This window comes from Hippocampus comes, unplaced genomic scaffold, assembly GCF_001891065.2.
Source record: "Hippocampus comes isolate QL1 unplaced genomic scaffold, H_comes_QL1_v1.1 scaffold7, whole genome shotgun sequence".
Lineage (NCBI taxonomy): Eukaryota > Metazoa > Chordata > Actinopteri > Syngnathiformes > Syngnathidae > Hippocampus > Hippocampus comes.
This window is the reverse complement of record NW_017842060.1, coordinates 3,923,683-3,943,167: the sequence shown is the minus strand read 5'-3', so window position 1 is coordinate 3,943,167 and position 19,485 is coordinate 3,923,683. Positions and strand designations below refer to the sequence as shown.

At 42.6% G+C, this 19,485-nt stretch overlaps 1 protein-coding gene across 3 annotated transcripts in view; it reads right to left on the bottom strand.

The window, feature by feature from the left end:
- fam13a (family with sequence similarity 13 member A) overlaps positions 1-19,150 on the bottom strand; it is a 41,956-nt gene extending 22,806 nt beyond the window's left edge. For 2 of the 3 annotated variants that reach the window (XM_019862014.1, XM_019862016.1), the window contains exons 1-8: positions 18,867-19,150; positions 14,903-15,098; positions 13,589-13,798; positions 11,922-12,099; positions 11,406-11,544; positions 10,241-10,318; positions 7,371-7,570; positions 683-724 (exon numbers count right to left, since the gene is read on the bottom strand). In XM_019862014.1, coding sequence (XP_019717573.1) covers positions 683-724; positions 7,371-7,570; positions 10,241-10,318; positions 11,406-11,544; positions 11,922-12,099; positions 13,589-13,798; positions 14,903-15,098; positions 18,867-18,893 — 1,070 coding nt within the window. In that variant the 5' untranslated portion in view covers positions 18,894-19,150. The remainder of the gene's footprint in view (positions 1-682; positions 725-7,370; positions 7,571-10,240; positions 10,319-11,405; positions 11,545-11,921; positions 12,100-13,588; positions 13,799-14,902; positions 15,099-18,866) is intronic. The other variant, XM_019862017.1, reaches the window with a different exon arrangement.
- Positions 19,151-19,485: the final 335 nt, after the last annotated feature.

Sequence of the window (19,485 nt, the reverse complement as noted above, 5' to 3'; positions counted from 1 at the left end):
CAATTAACTGGTGGGCAAAAGTTAAAGTAACTATTTGACTGTGGAAATGTGTGTGGAGATAAGTGCAAGGAGTCTTATTCGGGGACATTTTGCAAGTGAACGAGGGATGGAGTGAATGACGTGTCCGTTTGTATGTTAGCAGGCTCTGCTCTAGTTCATGTTGGGATTAGTGGGCCAGACCAGTTTGCATTCTTAAGGCCAAGGGAACCATTCCATCATGACTCAAACGTGGTGGGAAAAAAAAACATGAATGGAACAACAACAACAAAAAAAGTCAATTCAACCAACATGACTTAATCTATGTCTCGTAAAATCAGCGAGTATTTTTTTTCAAGGGGAGGTGGTGACCATTGGAGTCATGAGGGCATGTGGAATACCGCAGATAATTACAGGCAGTCAATAAACTGGAATTTGTGTCACTGATGAGATGAGATAATTTGTCAGGTCTGAACACAAAGCCCACGCAAAAATCAATATCGCAGATGCTAACAAGTTCAGCTGAAAGGATCGTCTTGACATCGACAAATCTGCTTTGAGGTCAGCATGTTGCCGTTTGGTGTTTTGCTGTTGTACTTGTGAAATTTGTGCTCTGGTGGGAACATGTTTTTTTTTTGGGGTGTGTGTGTATGTGCATGCGTTCCATGACGATGACACTGTTAATAAGTTTTCCGACAGGGCCTACCTCATGTAGAAAGGAGATATTGGCCTCTCATCTTCCTGGGCGCTAAAACATAAAAGACAAATAGAATCGGTTAGCTTTGCTGTGACTGGAAGCTGTCTGGGTTGATTACGGTGAGCCTACACAGTGCTGCTGGTGCCGGCTGGATTGAAGCCAGGCAAGCAGTGCATGGTTGAATTACACAACTACTTGAGCACCACGGCCAGGGAACGTCGAGCTTGTTGCTTAATATTTTCGTAGCCGATCACCGGCAGGAGGAAATGTCATAATCGCTCGCATTGTTTCTCCAAAAAGCTGACTTGAATGCTGTGTTTACTTCCTTGAAAAGTCACAAGGGGCAAAATAACACTGAACACAAACCAGTGCAGGACTCAACGGATCACCTTATCAAATTAGCCGATGGCATTGCCTTGTAATGCCAAAAGTGAGAAAAGTACCATGTAATCAATCAATCAATCAATCAATCAATAAAAGTCAAACTTTGGGTATTTTTATTTATTATTTTTTTTACTCTTCATCAATTTTGTAATATTATTTTTACATTCAGATTTTAAAAGTTTGAAAGATCCACAACATATTTGTCAAGTCATCAATAACCGTACCCCTTTTTTAAAATGTTATTTTCATATTTTACTTACTACTCAAACCCAAACAGCCCTGACTTCATGCACTGAAATAACGGCCAATACTGAGATCAATGGTGCTGCTGCCATGTATCGGGTTTAATTAGGAGCAGGAAACAGAAAATCAATGTTCAAATCAACATCAGCCTTATGGCGTCAAACCAAGTCTGGGAGAAAGAGATTTTTTTTTTTTTTCCTTGCAAGGGTTTTAATTTGAGTGTTACCCTGATGTGTTTTTGCTACGTGACTGGCCACCATGCGTCCTCCCGTAAGGGGCAGGCGGGCAGCACATAGAACATTCAAAACAAAGGATTTAGGTTTCTAGTTGGGCAGAGAGCAAAATGGGCCAAAGTTCAGTGAAGTTCAAAAGTCTTTGGGAACAACACAAAGCGTAAGAGACATGGCCCATTCCTTTAGGATTTTTTTTTTTTTTAAATTGTACTGCCGCTCCCGTGTTCCGCGCTGGTGTTTTCACAGTCTGGCAAGCGTATTAAAATATGAGCTGTCGTTGCTGTCGTGCATTGCAAAATAGCGGAAATCCAGCTTACCCACTACCTTACTGTCGGGATAACAACATACTTTGTGGGGCTGCACAGAAACAATTTGGTCATTCCAGCTGGACGGCAAATTACCCAGAACGAGCCAGGCCATCGAGAGTCGCTATTGTTTTGTACTTTGACTTTAGCTTCATGAAACATGCAAAATTCTTTGTTGTCTACAAAACATATATTGTCGGCTCATTAGCACAATTACCAAAGTCATTTTTCAATTTTTGGGGAAAACGAGAAATCATTGGGTCTTGTTCCTTTCACTTACTCGTTCACCCATCTGGTTACAATAAAAAAAAAAAAAAATAGCAGTGTGTTATAAAAATTGTGTTTTTTCTTGTCTTACCAAAATATTGAAAAATGACAAAGGCAATGATGCTACATGGCCAACGACTGGCTAAGATTGACATAGACACGAGTTTGTTAGGTTAACTGATGGCTAACGTTGTCATTCAGTGCTTCAAAGCACGGACATTAAAGTTCAACAGAGACCCAGTTGTTTACGAAAATATGTACGCTCACGTTTGTTCAAGAGCTTAAAATGTCTCTAGTGTTAACACAAACACATTCAGTTTGTTGAAGATTCAATTGTCCTGGATGTTTACAAAAACAACATTTAAATTAATAAATAATATAAATTAGGGTCTGACCGACTAATCGAGCGACATTGGCTCGTTTACAAACAGCCTTAGTAGTCGGATTTTCTTGATCAATTTTATTTTATTATTATTATTTTCACACAGTAGCATTACAACATAACACAAAGATCGTGAAATTGAATCATTGAAACACCGCACCCCCACCACCAAAAAGGCAGATTTTTTTGCCAATTTTTCTGTGTGTTGTAAAGTTAAATACTATCGGACAAAGTATTGTGAACAGTCAAATGTGCTGCCCACAGATGACTGGGATAGGATCCAGCATGCCTGCGATCCTTGTGAGGATAAATGGGTTAAAAAAAATGGATGGATAATAATAACTTATCTGCACTTTAATCAGTTATCGGAATTTTATCCTGCCAAATATCGGAATCGATATCGGCCTCAAAAAAATCCATACGTCAGGCCCTAAGCTACACGTTAGGTTTATTGATAACTGTTTTTCGTTGAAGAAAAACACATATGGTTGACACATTGAAGACTGTAAATCATCTTCAATGTTTCGCAAAACATTGACAATGCAGTCTTGTTATCAAAACGTATGTTCGGGTTTTTTTTCAAGAGTCCAATGTGTCTTCTGTTTCAAAAACATTTATTCGGTGTTGCGCAAAACGTACTCTAGAGGTTTGTGGCACTCACTAAATACATACGTTAAATTTGTGGAAGACTAAATTGTCTTTGGTGTTACATTAAGTTCACCGAAAAAAAAAGTGCACTTTAGGAAAGACGAGATTTTCCAACTCCGTCTTCAGTGCAGTCAGATGGCGGGGGGGAATAAGTCTTCCCCTGACAACCTCGCCAGCAACGCCATCGCCACTCACCCTCGCACCTCAGCGCGACTTTCCTCACTCCCACCCGGCTCCAAAGGCACTTCTGAGAACGCGTCAATTGCATAACGGCCATCCCGCGGACCACTGCAACCGCACACAAAAGCCAGCATGCATTGCCCTGCATGCGAGCGGGAGCGCGGTAGGTTCACATGACGCGGCTATGTTGGCTCACGTGCGGTCAGTGAGGGTGGTGTCATATTTCGGGTGGAGGTGAGACCGCCAAGCCATTTATTGGATACCAAGAATGCGTTCAGGCCCACAATACGCTAAATTTAAACACTAAACTTATGGGGCTTTGCATCCAGCAAGTTTTTGGACTTGATCTGCTCTGGTCATGAGCATTTTTCCGAGAAGATTCAACTTCCTGGATGTTATATGCTTGAGGAAGGAGGAAGTTACGCGGCCGTTGTAATTCCTGATCTTTCGGCGTGGACAGCACACAGCACTACTACTTCACTATCAATACCAGAACAGCATTTTCTGTGCAGTTTATGAAGAAAAGAACTTTTGCTTTTCCAAGACATTTACAATATGTTTAAAAAGTGTGTTTTGATATGTTTACAGGTCATTGGAGGGATAAAACTGTTTATCCATCCATCCATTTTCGGATCCGCTTTTCCTCACAAGGGTCGCGGGGAGTGCCGGAGCCTATCCCAGCTGTCTTCAGGCAGTCGGCGGGGGGCACCCTGAACCAATTGCCACCTAATCACAGAGTACAAATAGACGTACAACCATCGGGCTCACACTTACACCTATGGGACAATTTAGAGTTTTCAATCAGCCTGCCGTGCATGTTTTTGGAATGTGGGAGGAAACCGGAGTACCCGGAGAAAACCCACGCAGGCACGGGGAGAACATGCAAACTCCACACAGGAAGGCCGGAGCTGGAATCGAACCCATGACCTCTGTGAGGCCGACGCGCTAACCACTCGACACCGGGCCAGCCAAAACTGTTTATACATTCATGAATTAACCATAATCATATGAATATTGCAGATATTCACTTTATTGCAGATGGGTCTGAAATGTGTGCCCGGCATTGAATGGGGATCGCTGCACATACTTGAATGTGATCCTCAGTTTAGGTCTGCTGTGTTGATAAATATCAGCACAGACTGACGCACTTGACTGGAATCTCCCGGCCATAGTGTACGCTGGTCCCCAAATACGATCTGACAGGGGGAATGTCAGGATCCACCCTGAAGATTTACTGCTGCGCCTTCCACGTGGCGCTATTTTGACTCTTTACATGCTGCGTGTGCCTCGTATGAGGAGCGCTGGTGTACCAAGTGTACTGAAGAAGTTAGTATTCAAACAAAACGCTTCATGAGAGAAATAGCAGTATAAGTGTCCAATGGATCTCAAACAATGCTAATCGAGGTTACACTGTTAATTGGGACTGGTGGAGAAGCCCCAACTCCCACGCGGGCGTCATACAAAACTTTTATGTAACAAGTCGATAAATCTGATGCTGACACACTATTAAAATGTGATGTAAAGTGACGCTATGGGTCTCAGGGTTGGGGCTGAGCTGTAGTGGATGCCAAGATTTGGATGTCTCGCCCTACAGCTTCAGTATCATCACTCATAAAGAGTTTAATTGCTTTGCTCCATGTTGTACGCTCTAGATCTGCAGTGTTGTATTTGTGCCTGGACAGACAACATTTGGACCAAGGCCGATACAAAAGAGGTTTCTGTTCTTCAGGTTGTTTTTTTATAAACGTATAATTATAGGTGGCCCACGACCTACTCTGTGTCCCGACTTAAAGTCGAAGAAACCCTACTATTGATTTTAAGGGATATGCTGTCCGACTCGATACGCGTGATGTCGCCACGGTCAGCGGTCAGACTCTTTGGGAACGTGCTTGTTTTCTGCACTCCGCTTGGACCATTGTTCAATCAGTCTCAAGAGAGCTGAGGCTTTAAATGCTTGAGGGAAGTTGGTTTCAAATGTAATATTGATTATTGAGGCTGAGCGATGTCATGGCAAAGCGGAGACTTCTCAGAAGCCTCTTGCAGAGAGATCCAACTTCCTAATTGACACACTGTAGTTAAGTGTCAGGCGCATTTTATACAGAGCCACTCGAACGTAACAACTGGCGGACTGCGGGGGTGGCCCTCGATTAATTTTAATTAATCCACTATATAATTTGAAGATGTAATATCCCCTTTCATTACACAATGGAAGTCATGGCTTAGATGCGCTAGCAATCGAGCTTATCATGCCCAATACAATACATGGCTTATTTTTTTGGGGAGGGGAGGGGGGGCAGATTTGAAATTACATACAGGACTAATATAAGTACCTCAACAATATTAAAAATTTGAGTGAGTTGATTTTTGTAGGGAAAAAAATGAAACAAGTTCTTGCACTTTATGTTGGTTTGCTGTTCAGCAGTTTTCTGCCATCCTTGAATGGTCATTTTTATGCACACGAGTTAAAATGGCTTTTTTGCCATAGAGCTGGTTAGGAAGTGCATGATTGGTCTGATGTGGTCCCTCAATAGCACTGATGAAAAATTGTGGCCCCTTCCATTGTTTAAGTGGCCCATCCATGACATATAAAATAGTTGGCGGACTATGAGAACCACTTTGTACTTGATGTCATATTTGAGAGGGTCTGTCCTTTCAACACATCAGGGTGGGAGAAATGTGGGTCAAGTTTTAAATTTCACACCCTGGTTGCAGAATCTTTCCAATCACCTTACACACGAGTTTGGTCGCCACCTTAGAATGCAGTAAATTCACAGGTTGTCTTCGTCCCCATTAGGCGGTCCTGTCTCCATGTTTAAAAAGGGACTTTATGTGCCCAACTTCTGAAGACACTTCCACGCGTGTGTTTTTCAAAGACAGCTTTTTTTTTTCCCGCATCACGTTTGTGTCTAAAACGTATGGCCATAGCACGAGGAGATGAAGTCACCCAGTCTATTTGCCTGATTCTGAGGTAGTCCCAATGCAAGTAAATCAATAGCCCCTTTGACACAGCCCGTCAAAGCCGTCTCTTTTCCCCGCGTTGCAGTTCTGCGTGAAAGGCACTGACACGGTCTCAGTTTCAGATGCTTATAATAGGCTTGTGTGCATGCCTCAGGCTCAAGGCCGTGGGGCTCAGGCTTTAGATTCCTGATTACTGTCAAACACTCACCTTTCACCCCATGCCCCCTACAGTCAATATTAAAACAGCACAAGTTTGAAGAGGTGCTGCGAGGCCTTCTCAAACCGCACGACATTTCTGTCGATCACGCCGTTGCCGCTTGTCAGACTACCAGATAAATATTCGTTCTGTGTCTTGGACCGCGATGTCACACGACAATTCTCTCACAGACAAGACTCAAGACGTCACACTACAAGTCTGTCAGCGACAAGACTCATCACAAAAACCAGATGTGCTCAATTTAAAAAAAAAAAAAAACAACCAAAAAAAAAACTAAAGACAATTTGTAAATCTGCGTCAAAAATATGCTCAGGGACACATTCGGCCATCTTTGATTTAAACTTGCTGTTGACCAGTAACAATATATTTGTTACCCAGAACCAGGAAGCACTGATTTTGTGTTTCACAACACAAAATATCAATCATATAAAAAGTTTATAAAGTATATATGTTATATATTTTTTATGTTAAACATTATTTGTCGTGGGCGGCCGGTGTTACAGTGGTTAGCGCGTTGACCTCACAGTGCAGAGGTCGAGGGTTCGATCCCAGCTCCGGCCTCCCTGTGTGGAGTTTGCATGTTCTCCCCGGGCCTGTGTGGGTTTTCTCCGGGTACTCCGGTTTCCTCCGACAATCCAAAAACATGCGTGGCAGGCTGATTGAACACTCAAAATTGTCCCTAGGTGTGAGTATGGGCGTGGATGGTTGTTCGTCTCTGTGTGCCCTGCAATTGGCTGGCAACCGGTTCAGGGTGTGACAGGCTCCAGCACCCCCCGCGACCCTTGTGAGGATAACGCGGATCGGAAAATGGATGGATGGATGGGTTATTTGTAGTATTATTTGTATCTTACAGAAAACATGTTGTGTACCATCATCTTACCTAACATCCAGGTTGCCATGGAAACAGGCAGGGACTGGGGTATCTCCTCGAGTCATCGCCATGACCTCGGCGGGGCTGGCGCTCCTTAGAGGTACCACTATCGGCGCGCCGAGAGCCCCCCGGCCGTGGGGCATTGGCGCCGGGCGGCCGGCACAGGTGGGCGCTTGGAGGGCGTCCCCGTCAGTCTTGGCGTTCCTCACCTGTTTTATACGACCACAAGAGAAAAGTGACGGGAAAGGCGAGTCACTATGTGAGGCCAGTGATATGCCGTTGACATTTGTGTGCTGCCCATCTGATATCACACACGCAGGTTACAATAAAACGTACATTCAAGGATTGCCGCAGATGGCGGCAAGCAATTAAAGACGCAGGTGAAACCATGAAACAATTCAAGGGATTAAAAAAAAAGTCAGATTGATATTTAATTTACCGTGCCGACCCGGAGCGGGTAGAGTTGGAATGACCCGCCGATTGTGTTAGAGGCGAAGAATCGTAAACTGACTGCGGCCACGTTGCGACACCGACCCCTCTGCATCATCAAGCACGGCGAAATGTGCGTCCTAATGTGGGACTCGGACACGAGATGCTTCTGATGTCATGGCCAACGTCAGCCGTGGAAGCGCTTGATGCGGTGGGTTTAGTTAAAAGCCAATTATCAGCAGGACTTTTCATTTCAGGGCCTCGTTGAATGCCTCCCATCGACTCAATCCTAGTCACCCAATGGCTGAATTTTTGTAATTAGTGCCGCCGCTGCTGCTTCCTTCAGCTTGACCTGCTACCCGATTCCAATTCTTCCTTGCTGCGGGATTGATTCTTCTAAATATGTCATTCACAGAAAACCAGTGATTGACCACCCACCGGCACCCATTGTTATTTTGTGCTGCAACACAACACTCTCTATAGAAAGATTTTTTTTTTAACTAGTTTGAACCACTGCGGTACTAAACATATAGCCACATAAAGAGCTCACGACAATTGAGACAATTTGAATGCACTTTGTTGTTCTATCCTGAACTAAGAACACCCCCCCACCCCCAATATTTTTAGGATAATTTTTAAGGTCATAATTTGAACCTATCCGGTTACCCTTTTTTTCTAAAATAAATGGGATTATTTTTATCCTCAAAAAAAAAAAATGTATAAAATACAAAGGATGTCAAACTATGACAACCATATTTTTGTCACGGGGGCATCCCAGTTAGGGTTTCTTTCGGAAGGCCATTAGGACTACGAACCAAAATAAATATATGATCGCCTCATATTACACTTACACAACAAATTGTTGAATAACTAGTTTTCAGACATCCGTCAAAACTGTTTGTTCAAATATTATTACATTGATTATAAAAGAGGTATTGGGAACCCCAAAATGCTTGCATTATCTCAACATTTCCAATTTTGGAATTTTTGCAAGAAAAACATGAAGTCGATGCATATAATTTGCTTTGTCAGGCCACATAAAATGATGTTGCGGCCCTTCCTTGATTTTGACACCTGTGACCTAAGAGGTGCCCGATACACTCTTCCAGTTGAGTAAATAAACACTCCCCAGCCACTAGATGAGGAAGTAAAATACAATAGATCATAAACATGACTGCTTGTGTTTACTTAAAGAAATATGCTGTATATTCCCAACGACGATGTCAACTTAATGGTAGGGGCATCGCAACTCAGAGGATGTTCAGATCATTAGCACTGATATGTCTGTGTGTGTGTGTGTGTGTGTGTGTGTGTGTGTGTGTGTGTGTGTGTGTGTGTCAGTGCTGATCGCAAACAGCAATGATATGAAAAGATATTTTTTTATTGCCTGGAAATCACTCACGGGTATGTTTGGCCTTGAGTGCGAGACACAGCTTTTATGAAGTAAGTTAATAAGTGATGCTTAATGAGCTCATCAATCATTAAGGAGGTCAACCGGCAATTTCTGGGATTCAACTGTATCCGGTGTCATCTTTTTCCTCATTTTAACATATGCGTTCACCGTTATAGATTCACTTAATTGTCTATTTTCTTTATGAATAAGTGATTGATTCAGTCATTGGTTTATTAATACATACTGAGCCTGAAGTTGTCCAAGTCCTGACTTTTCTGTCTCTCAAAGTCACACCAGTGGGGTTTCGAACCATAGGAGGACTGACTGTGTTTTGCTTTTTCTTTGGCTTTTGGGGAGGGGTTGTACTTGGCAATGGAATCCGCCGCATTCGCCAATTTCAGATTATGTCGCTGCCAAAGGAGTGCAACCCCCAAAAGTCCATGAAGTGCTGCCTCAGCAAGGGAAAATGCTCGTATTGTCTTTTCAGGCTCTTGCTTTTATCCCTCCTCACTCTATGTGTTTTCTTAACAAATCCTGCATATCATGGTAATGATTCTGCAATAGTGCAGGCAAGGTCACTCATTGTCACGAGACAGGACCGCCCCCTCAAAACAGGCCAAGATTAATTTTTTTATTCTTGATTCTTGAGGTGACAAAAAACATGGGAACCATTCTGAATTGTGAAAAAAAAACCACCTGTCTCTTTTACAACATTCCCTTTTCAAAAAAGGTTTTACGGTGATCTTGAAATGGATGATTTCTCATTGTACATTGTAAAAATTTTTTCCCCCACGCAAAATGGAAGAATGTATCAAAGCTCCCTGCTCTCTTTCATGTGTCAGTTAAAGTGTTGTTTTGCTACCTACTGCCAAACACTTCCATCAATCATGTGACCATCATCCGATTAAGCCCGATACATAACGATAATGTGTTTATGGGCGGCAAGGCAGGGGAAAAAAAAGCTTCAGATAAGAAAGCAGGAAACACTGTAGCTCTTGGAAAGGAAAAGAAGCAGATGAGTGGTAAAGCCCTTAAATGAATGAGATGTATATTGTACCTTCCTCTTCTGTGTCTTCTCAGGTATGCTGCTGTTGGCTTGGCATGGAGGTTCTGCATCATTACCGATATGTGCAACCTGTGGGAAAAAAAAACCAGATTAAAGTTTAATACCAAAATGTGAAATGAATCAAAAATATTTTTCCCCACTTGTATGTTTATTTAAAGTTATGTTTTAAAAATTCATTTAATCAAAATGTATTGTAAGTATTCTAGGACTGAATTCTAAAATTAAAGCTAGACTTTACACCGATCTAATCGAGTGGATTGAAATCGATCGACATTGTGCATTTTATGCAAAATCACTGATCCACTGTAACGTCATATTGTCATTTGTCCGCTCTATAAATGACATCATCGATCTGATCCATGAAATAACCTCCTGATCGCCGATCAACCCACAAAACCCTGATTTCGAACCTAATTAACATATACATTGAAATATATTAAAATATTGAACTATATTTCTATGAAACACCATCAAGTCAGTCATTCAAATGTTTGAAACACCGTTTCGTGTGAGAATAACCTTCCCCTGCCGGAGTCAGCTGATAACATCTGCAAAGCCGCAAGCGCATGCAGTAAAACAGCTTTTCCATAAACAGGTCTGCCCGCGTCACTCTAATCGCGCCGCACGCGTCACATGGTCGGTGTTAAAAGGGCCTATGTGAGGGAATTTGAAGGGCGCACGGACCTGGAGATGTCGGCAGAAAACAACAATGCTAAAGCCTTCCGGATACTCTGGTGATGACGCATGCATTGTATGGAAAATCACTAATTAGACCACCCATTTCAGAATCTGTCTTGAAGAGGTCCACTGTCCTCCAAGAGAAAGCTTGAGGATCACGCATTTTGAGGTTTTCCACAGTATATATATTAAAATGGATGTTTTTAAGATGGGTGGTTTGTTCCGGTTGTTTCCTGCAGGCCAAACAAGGCGATCAATAGACATGTAAGACGCAGGCCTCCTGTGACAAGTCGTCCGCCACCCACAATCAATACAGCAATCGATTTTTCGCCCGCGGTTACGTAAGTGGCTGTCCATACGCCGCCTTGCTGGGTAATTAGTACGGGAGTGATGTCATAGGTCATATGCTTGAAGAGGCATCAGATGCTGTCAGCTGTACTGCTCTCAAAAGAAACACTAACAACAAATCAGCACGTACCTTCACCGGGATGACGTCGTCTTCTATTTCTTCGTCTTTTTTGTCCGCTTCAAATACGCTGCTGTAGTTCTGGATGAGCCGGACGAGGATCTTGTTGCAGACGTTCTGCTCGTTGAGGGCCTCGAACCCGGGAGCCACGCTGGATGTCAGGGAGGAAATAAATAAATAAATAAACATGGTCGGACATGGACACACGGCATTGTGGAGGGACCACGTGTCAGCGCCGATGTGGTCAGAACTTGTTACGTCGCTTGAATTCAGCTGATAAGACTTTTTGGGTGTTGCCGTTTGTCAAATGGGAAAGAGAATTTCAAATACATGCAGGAGTGAGGGGGGCAATGACCATTGATGACCCTGTAAAAATGAACTGAAAACAGGCAAATTTCAATAGTCTACAATTTTTGAAATGGAAAAATAATGAATAGTTTTAATAGTATATCTCTGTTATTTCTCAATTCTGTCCCCCCCAAAAATGATTTCCATCCATGATCGGTTCACACAAAAATAATCACTCACTGGAAGATACTCGGTCCAAATACCGTGGCGAGGTTGTGGGCGTTCATCCGGTTGTCCTGCTGGTTACTCTCCACCAGTGTGAGAAAGTGACACAGGTAACGCAGCAGACTCAGGTGGTCGCCCGGTAACTGCTTCAGATGCTCCCTCAGGCCTGAGCAGGAGGCCTCGTCGCCGCACTCTAAGGAAATGCAAATGACGTTAAGGTATGTGCTACTCATTACAATGTGGGACAAACTCAATTTTTATTGAAAATGTTAGAGTACTTCAACAGAATTTCGGACGCTGTAAAACTCAGAGAGTGGATTCTTGATCGTACTTTGTATTGTTTCCAATGTAAACCGACCACAGGGACCCTAGGCGGCTGCATGCCCGCCGTGGAGGTCTCTGGTTCCACTTGTTTATCTCCAATATGGAAGTCCAAATGTCACTTCATACATAAAGTATGTCAATGGGCCTAATCGGAATGGGGATCTGCAGGCCGTTTCAAACAGTGTGATCTGACCACTAATCTCCCTGGGGCCTTGACATGTGTGCCACAGAGGCTCACGTAACCTTAATCCAGGGAACAAGACTCATTGTGTGACATGGTTACTCTGCAGTCTTTTCTTCAGTCCCTTAAAAAAAATAAAATAAATAAAATAAAAATTGTTTTTCCCCCCAATTGCGCCAGGCATGGGAAGAAGGCTCTTGTCCATTCATGAGTTGTGCCGAGTCGCATAGGTGAGCATTCATGTGCTGCCAAGAGCCTGCAAATATGTTGATACTATTACTCGAGAAACACAATCATGTCAGAGTTGGATAAACATATGCATGGAGGTTCATACCCAACTTGTCCAATGACACACATACTGTATACTGTAGTCAGGTGCGCGTCTTCATGTGTGTGTGCGTGTGTGTGCGTGCGTGCATGTGTGTGTGTGTGTGTGTGTGTGAGAGACCGGGAAGCCCTATTGTTCATTCAGATGACTAAATTACTCGTACTTTAATTAAATAGATCATTATACAACAATAAACGATTTAGAATTAAGGGGTTGGGGCCTTGTAATGTAGACATACTTTTTAATATTCCGAATGAAAAAAAAAGGGTTGTGTGAAAAAAAAAAAGTATTCTAGTCATAAAGTGTTATTATCCAATCTTACTGCTAATCCAAGTTTACTGCTAAAAAACAGTAAAATGCAAATATATATATATATATACCTGTGTGTGTGTGTGTGTGTGTGTATATATATATATATATATATATATGCGTGTGTGTAAACATGGTAACATTTTCTAATACATATTTTTTAACAACTTTCTCGAATTTTAACCTATAGAACCGAGACCCAAAAAAACAAAACAAAAAAAAAAAAACAACTCACAACTAAAAATATACAGACTGAAATCAAATAAACGTACAAAAATATTTAAACTGACAATTTTTAGCTTTAATACATTCAACAAATGTTTGGTTATATTTTGTTGTTCTACTTCTTCCTTTCATAACTTTGCTGCTGTGAATTGGGAATTTCTCCATTGCGAGACTAATAAAGGTTTTCTTATCTTATCTTATCTTATCTTAGAAGTTATAGAAGACCACAATGTAGTCTTCTCTCGTCTTGTTGTGTCTGATATGTCCGTAATGAATTGAAGCCCACCAAACAAACCAAGCACATCTTCCCCTCACCTTGGTAGTAATGCACCAGCGCTTTTTGCACGGCAGGCTCCACCAGGCCTTGGGGGAGGTCCCTCAGGTACCTTTTGAGCAGGCTCGCCACCGTGCACGTGTCCGCATCGCTGCCGATGTCAGCGTCCTCATCGCTCTCCAGGTGCTGCCGCAGGGCCTCCACTGCACGCACGTTGCCATTCACCCGGAACAAGCCCTCCTGCTGCAGTGCTGCGGGGAGGTCACAGCCATGACTGTTTTCTCTTACTGACATCTAGTGGTCAAACATAAACAGTAGACTACAACTTTGCCTTAAAAAAATGGTTGCTTCCGTCTGCAGTGTGCCTCGGGTCATTGTCCATCTGCACTGTGAAGCACCAAATAAAAGCTTCTGAAGCGTTTGGCTGAACATGAGCAGAGAATTTCCAGAAAGACTTCAGAATTGATCCTGCTGCTTTTCTCAGCAGTTACATCATAAATAAATATCGGAAAGGGAACCTGTTCCAATGGCAGCCGATTCTCCGATTGCTTTTGGCCCTTTAAAAAGTGGGAAGCTCACGTACAAACTGCTTCAAGTGTTTCGAGGTTCACCCAATTTGGATGCAAACACGAGCCTCAAATGAAAGCGGAAAGTTTGCATTTAAGCCCATCATGTTCAAATCCATCATGGTGGTGTTTAGAGCCAAAAAGACGAGGATTCTTCACATACAAGTGCAACTACCAGTACCGCCATCATAATTTGAGAAATGTACCGCAACTCACCCGGACATTCAAAATTTAGTTCAACGCAAGTGCGCACGACAAGAAAGCCGCAGGTCCGCCTGGGCAGGAATGCTGATTTAAAATTAATTCACCTTGCTCCTCTTCATTTATTTAATTATTTACACTCATTTCAATTGACTCCTCTTTACTTTTGACTTGAGACGAAGACTCATGAGTAAGAATGTGTTTGCGAGGGGGTGACTTTTCAGGTGATTTTTGGCGCCCCCTGGAGTCCACTGCGCCCTTTGCATTCGCCTATTTCACCTAATGGGAGAGCAGGCCCCGTAGAGAACGCACAACAAAAGATTGACGGTCAAACGGTTTCATACGGTAACAACTCAAATTGAAGTAAATCAACAAACTGCCTTTCATATTAAATCCTGGTTCATTTGCTTTTATTTTAGAGTAAATTTCCCATCGTTGTGATTGTGAATGGTTGTCTGTCTATAATTGAATGACGACCGGTCCAGGGTGTACCGCTCAAAGTCAACTGGCATAGACTCCAGCATCCCGCCACCCTCGTGAGGACAGGTCACACTGAAACTAGATGAATGGATAGTTTTTGAGCCTCACCGTGCTCGCATAGGTGCTCCACCATCCTGCGCACGACCAGGGGCACGCCGTCCTCCGTCAAGCCCCTCTCCACCAGCTCGGGCAGGGGTGCCCCGAACAACCGATTGTGCTTGGCCGCCACCGAGCGTGGTCTCATCACGGGCATCTGCACCATCTTCTTTATGTCCTCCTTGACCTGCACCGCCGCCTCGTTGTGCTGCGCAGAGAACAGCGGTTAATCAAGACGAAGCTAGTCGTCGCCATGTTGCACCCGCATGCCGGTAAGAGGAGACCAGGGAGAAGCGTTGCTACGACACATCTCGGATCACCATGCAACACCTCAAATGTGCTGCACACACAGACACCAAAAGAGAAGTCCTCGAGGGAGGTGAAAGATGTTGAAAGCACGCAGAAGTGGCTGAATGTCTCATTAGGGGTTCGTTTCGCTTGCAAGATTTGCTTTGTTTGGAATGACAGGTCCTTAACAACAAATTTCATTTCATGTATCCAAGGCTAAAAAGAAAGGTTGTGATCTAGATTTATGTGTAATGAATCAACACCAATGTTACTTGTGTACAACTGCTGTAAATGGTTAGAGTACATCAAGGTCAAAACAATTGTTAAAATATCAGCCATTTTGATTATTTTCACCCTGATTTCCGCGCCAAATAAATGTGCAGAAATTTCAAATCAGCTTTTTCATGCTGTAATGATGGGTACACTGTATATATGGGTAGAATTTTGTCGGGAAAATTGAATTTATTCCCTCCTGAAATCGTCTGCAGGCTAACAAAACGTGAACATACTCTCCGGATGCACTGCACAATATAAAGACGCCATGAAACAGGCATCGCTGAGCACGTTAGCTTCCACAGGTAAACATTCAGCAGCTGCTATGATGTCCATCTTGCCTCATATCATGTCTGTGCGCAAACACACTTTACAAGCACACCGCTCAGGTTTGTTTGCATTAGCACAGCAAGGAGCAAACTCTTGGCCAATTTATTTATTTTACGCTACGCATGTTGTTCGCGGCTACATGGAACTGATGTGCGATTTGTTAAACTACAGACTTTGATGTTAAGATTCAAGAGTATACATGTGTGAAATACTTGAGAGCAGTTATTGTGCTAATTACGTTTTCTTAAATGCAGTTATTGCTGACTCTCAAGATGATTATTTTGATTTTTAAAGATACTGACTGCTTACTCCTAATATGATTATTTTATTTGTAATGCTATTTTTTTATATGTGCTGTTATCGTTGACTCCCAATATGATGATTTGACTTCTATTTAGACCTTTGGGTGCGGTGATCGAAATGTTATGAATTCATTTCAATTTTACAATATTATTTCACATTATTTCAGTGTGTATATGGCAATAAAGAATAGAAACAATGGGAAGACAGAATAATCTGTTTCAGTGTCAAACATTGCTAAAAATCCTTATTTGCTGTACACACATTACTTCAAGTGTAAAAATAAGTATCCAAAGAAATATCCATCCATCCATTTTCTGATCCGTTTATCCTCACAAGGGTCATGGGGGGGGTGCTGGAGTCTATCCAAGCTGTCTTCGAGCAATAGGCGGGGGACACCCTGATCAGGTTGCCAGCCAATCGCAGGGCACACAGAGACGAACAATCATCCACGCTAACACTCATACCTAGGGACAATTTAGAGTGTTCAATCAGCCTGCCATGCATGTTTTTGGAATGTGGGAGGAAACCGGAGTACCCGGAGAAAACCCACGCAGACCCGGGGAGAACATGCTGGAAACAGGCCAGAGCTGGAATTGAACCCGGTACCTCTGCACTGTGAGGTTGACACGCTAACCACTGGACCACCGGGCCACCCACTACTATAATATGAAACTGTAAAAACAACAAAACCTGTAAGGCGTTGTCTATACAGATACTTAAATGAACAAAATGAAAATGCCAAAGGTATAATCCTATTTATTTATTTTTTGCGTGTAAAAATAGGTCAACCACTGTAAAAACAACCAAAAGTCCCCCTTAACATAAATAAATCGATGCGGAGACATTAAAGTTGACCAGACTACTTTAGAGTCTGTCAGACTTGGTTTCCATGGCAGCGGTAGGACAAACCACATACCAGTTAGTGAACCCTTGCTGTGGATTACAACAGTGGCTTGTAGCCCACCCAGGGGTCAGCTGCTTAAGCCCGCTCCCATGCCCGCCGACCCCACACCTCCTCACATATGTTGCAAAGCAGATTCTGACGGTGGCAGATGCTACGCTGACACGACATGTTTTCCGCAATCAACCCCAGTATCACAGAGGAGTTTCCAAGCACGTTTTGTGGTGACATTATTAACGAGAGCACAAAACAGAGGAGGGGAAACATCTGTGGGTTGTCAGCATAAATCTTCCTTACCGACAAAGTGACACAGTTATAGATGTTTAAACAACATCTTGGTATTTTCTTTCCCAATATAGTGACACAGTTATTGGTTTTTAAACATACTGGCTGTTTGTTGGCATTTCCTATACCAATAAAGTGACAAGTGATTGTATTAACCTTTTCAAATAACGTGAGCTGTTGCCAGTTTTAGATTTTTTTTTTTCACCCTGTGAGGAAAGCAATTGCAACGACTAGCCTGCTTGTGGCTCTTCAGGGTGTGAAATGCATGGGTTGAAATCAGATGATTTGAATGGTCATTCAAGAATAATCAATTTATTTTCCTTGAAGAATTTATTTCGCAATCTTTACCAACTTACTTCTCTTCATTTCAATACCCTCAGTATTTACATTTTTTTAGGTCTTTAAAATGGAAGCAGCATACTGGATTAAAGTACTGTTTGCGTGCAAATAGTGAAAAAGTGGAATATATATATATATATATATTCTACCGAAACATCTGTGCGGAGTATGGACTAGAAACCCCAAGGTCAAAATGGGAAACACCTCCGAAGGTGGTGGAGAATGACAGAGCGAAGATCCTGTGGGACTTCCAGATCCAGACTGACAAGATGGTAATGGCGAACCAACCAGATATCGTGATCATAGATAAAGGGCAGAGGAAAGCCGTTGTAGTGGATGTAGCGGTCCCAAGTGATGGAAACATCAGAAAGAAGGAACACGAGAAACTCGAGAAATACCAAGGGCTCAGAAAGGAGCTGGAGAGAGCCTGGAAGGTAAAGGTGACAGTCGTGCCTGTGGTGGTCGGAGCACTCGGGGCAGTGACCCCCAAACTAGATGAGTGGTTGCAACAGATCCCGGGGACAACATCGGACATCTCAGTCCAGAAATGTGCAGTGCTGGGAACAGCAAGGATACTGCGCAGAACCCTCAAGCTTCCTGGCCTCTGGTAGAGGACCCGAGCTGAATGAGGGATGGACACCACCCGAGGGGGGTGAGACGAGGATTTTTTTTAAAATATATATATATATACACTCCATGTTTTGTTAGGTGTTATATTTGATTTTTTCATTTTTAACTTATAAGAGGATCTCAAAACAGCATTCGAATAATTATAAATTACATTTAGCCACGTGGTCATGCCTGTCTGCATGTTGTTATTGCACCTTTTGCCCAAATTTACTTTTTTCTGGTTTCTGATTGACTAAAATGGCCACTATCTTTGTCATGCACATGACGTACCAATGCGTCCTGATGACTGCATACTTTTCTCAGGACTTAGTGCTCATGAGTTGTTGTCCTGTTCCTCCTTTACGGTGATGTCACAGAGTGAATGCTAAGGGAAAAAACATCGATGCTTAATGCCCATTTTCTGGTCCCTGGTTGATGACGTCACGTCTCACCAGTGACATATAGAAGTGCATTTTCGGGAGGAAAAAAAATATTTATATATTTTTGTATAGTTTTTTTGTACGCAAAAGCTATTTGGAACATCATTACACGTCATTCGAAGACCACAACGACAGTGTACGAAAGTACCGCCACGCAAAATAACGCAAGACTTCATTTAGGACGTTAAAAATTGGATAATTTACTCACACAGATGGTTAAAGCTCCGGCCCCCATTCTTCGACGCAAGGTGAGGATGGGGGGCGAAGAAATACGTCCCTCAAAGTCGTCCGGAGTAAACTTCCTGACAAACAATTGTGTGTGAAAATGTCATTTTCGCCCCAAACTGCGCTATTCAGTTACCCCATAGCGACACGAAACAGCAGAGGAGTGTGTCAAAGATGCCGGCAAAGTTTTGTCGCTAGTTTTATCATGATTGTCATTGTATCGCTTCCTCCCTCTCGTCTTCGGCTTCTTGGACTGGAATCTAATTCGGGCTCTCCCATTGGCTGAGAGGCGTGGTCACGTGAGCCGGTCCCAACTTCAAACGGCCTTTCGGCTGTCCTGTGGAATCCCAACCTTAGACGCATGCGCAATTGCAGTAATAGAACAAAGTGGAGGGTTTTGTCATGTTGAATTTCAAACATGAACTCGTGAAAATGTGCCTAAAAACTTACTAAATCAAAAATAAAAAAATTAAAATAATGTTCATTTTAATATGTACAGTTTAATTAAATACGTTTAGAAAATAAAGTGTCACAAAATAAATACAGTGGCTTTAGAAAGTGAACATACACTGTTAAAATGTCATAAGAATGTTTAATTTGTA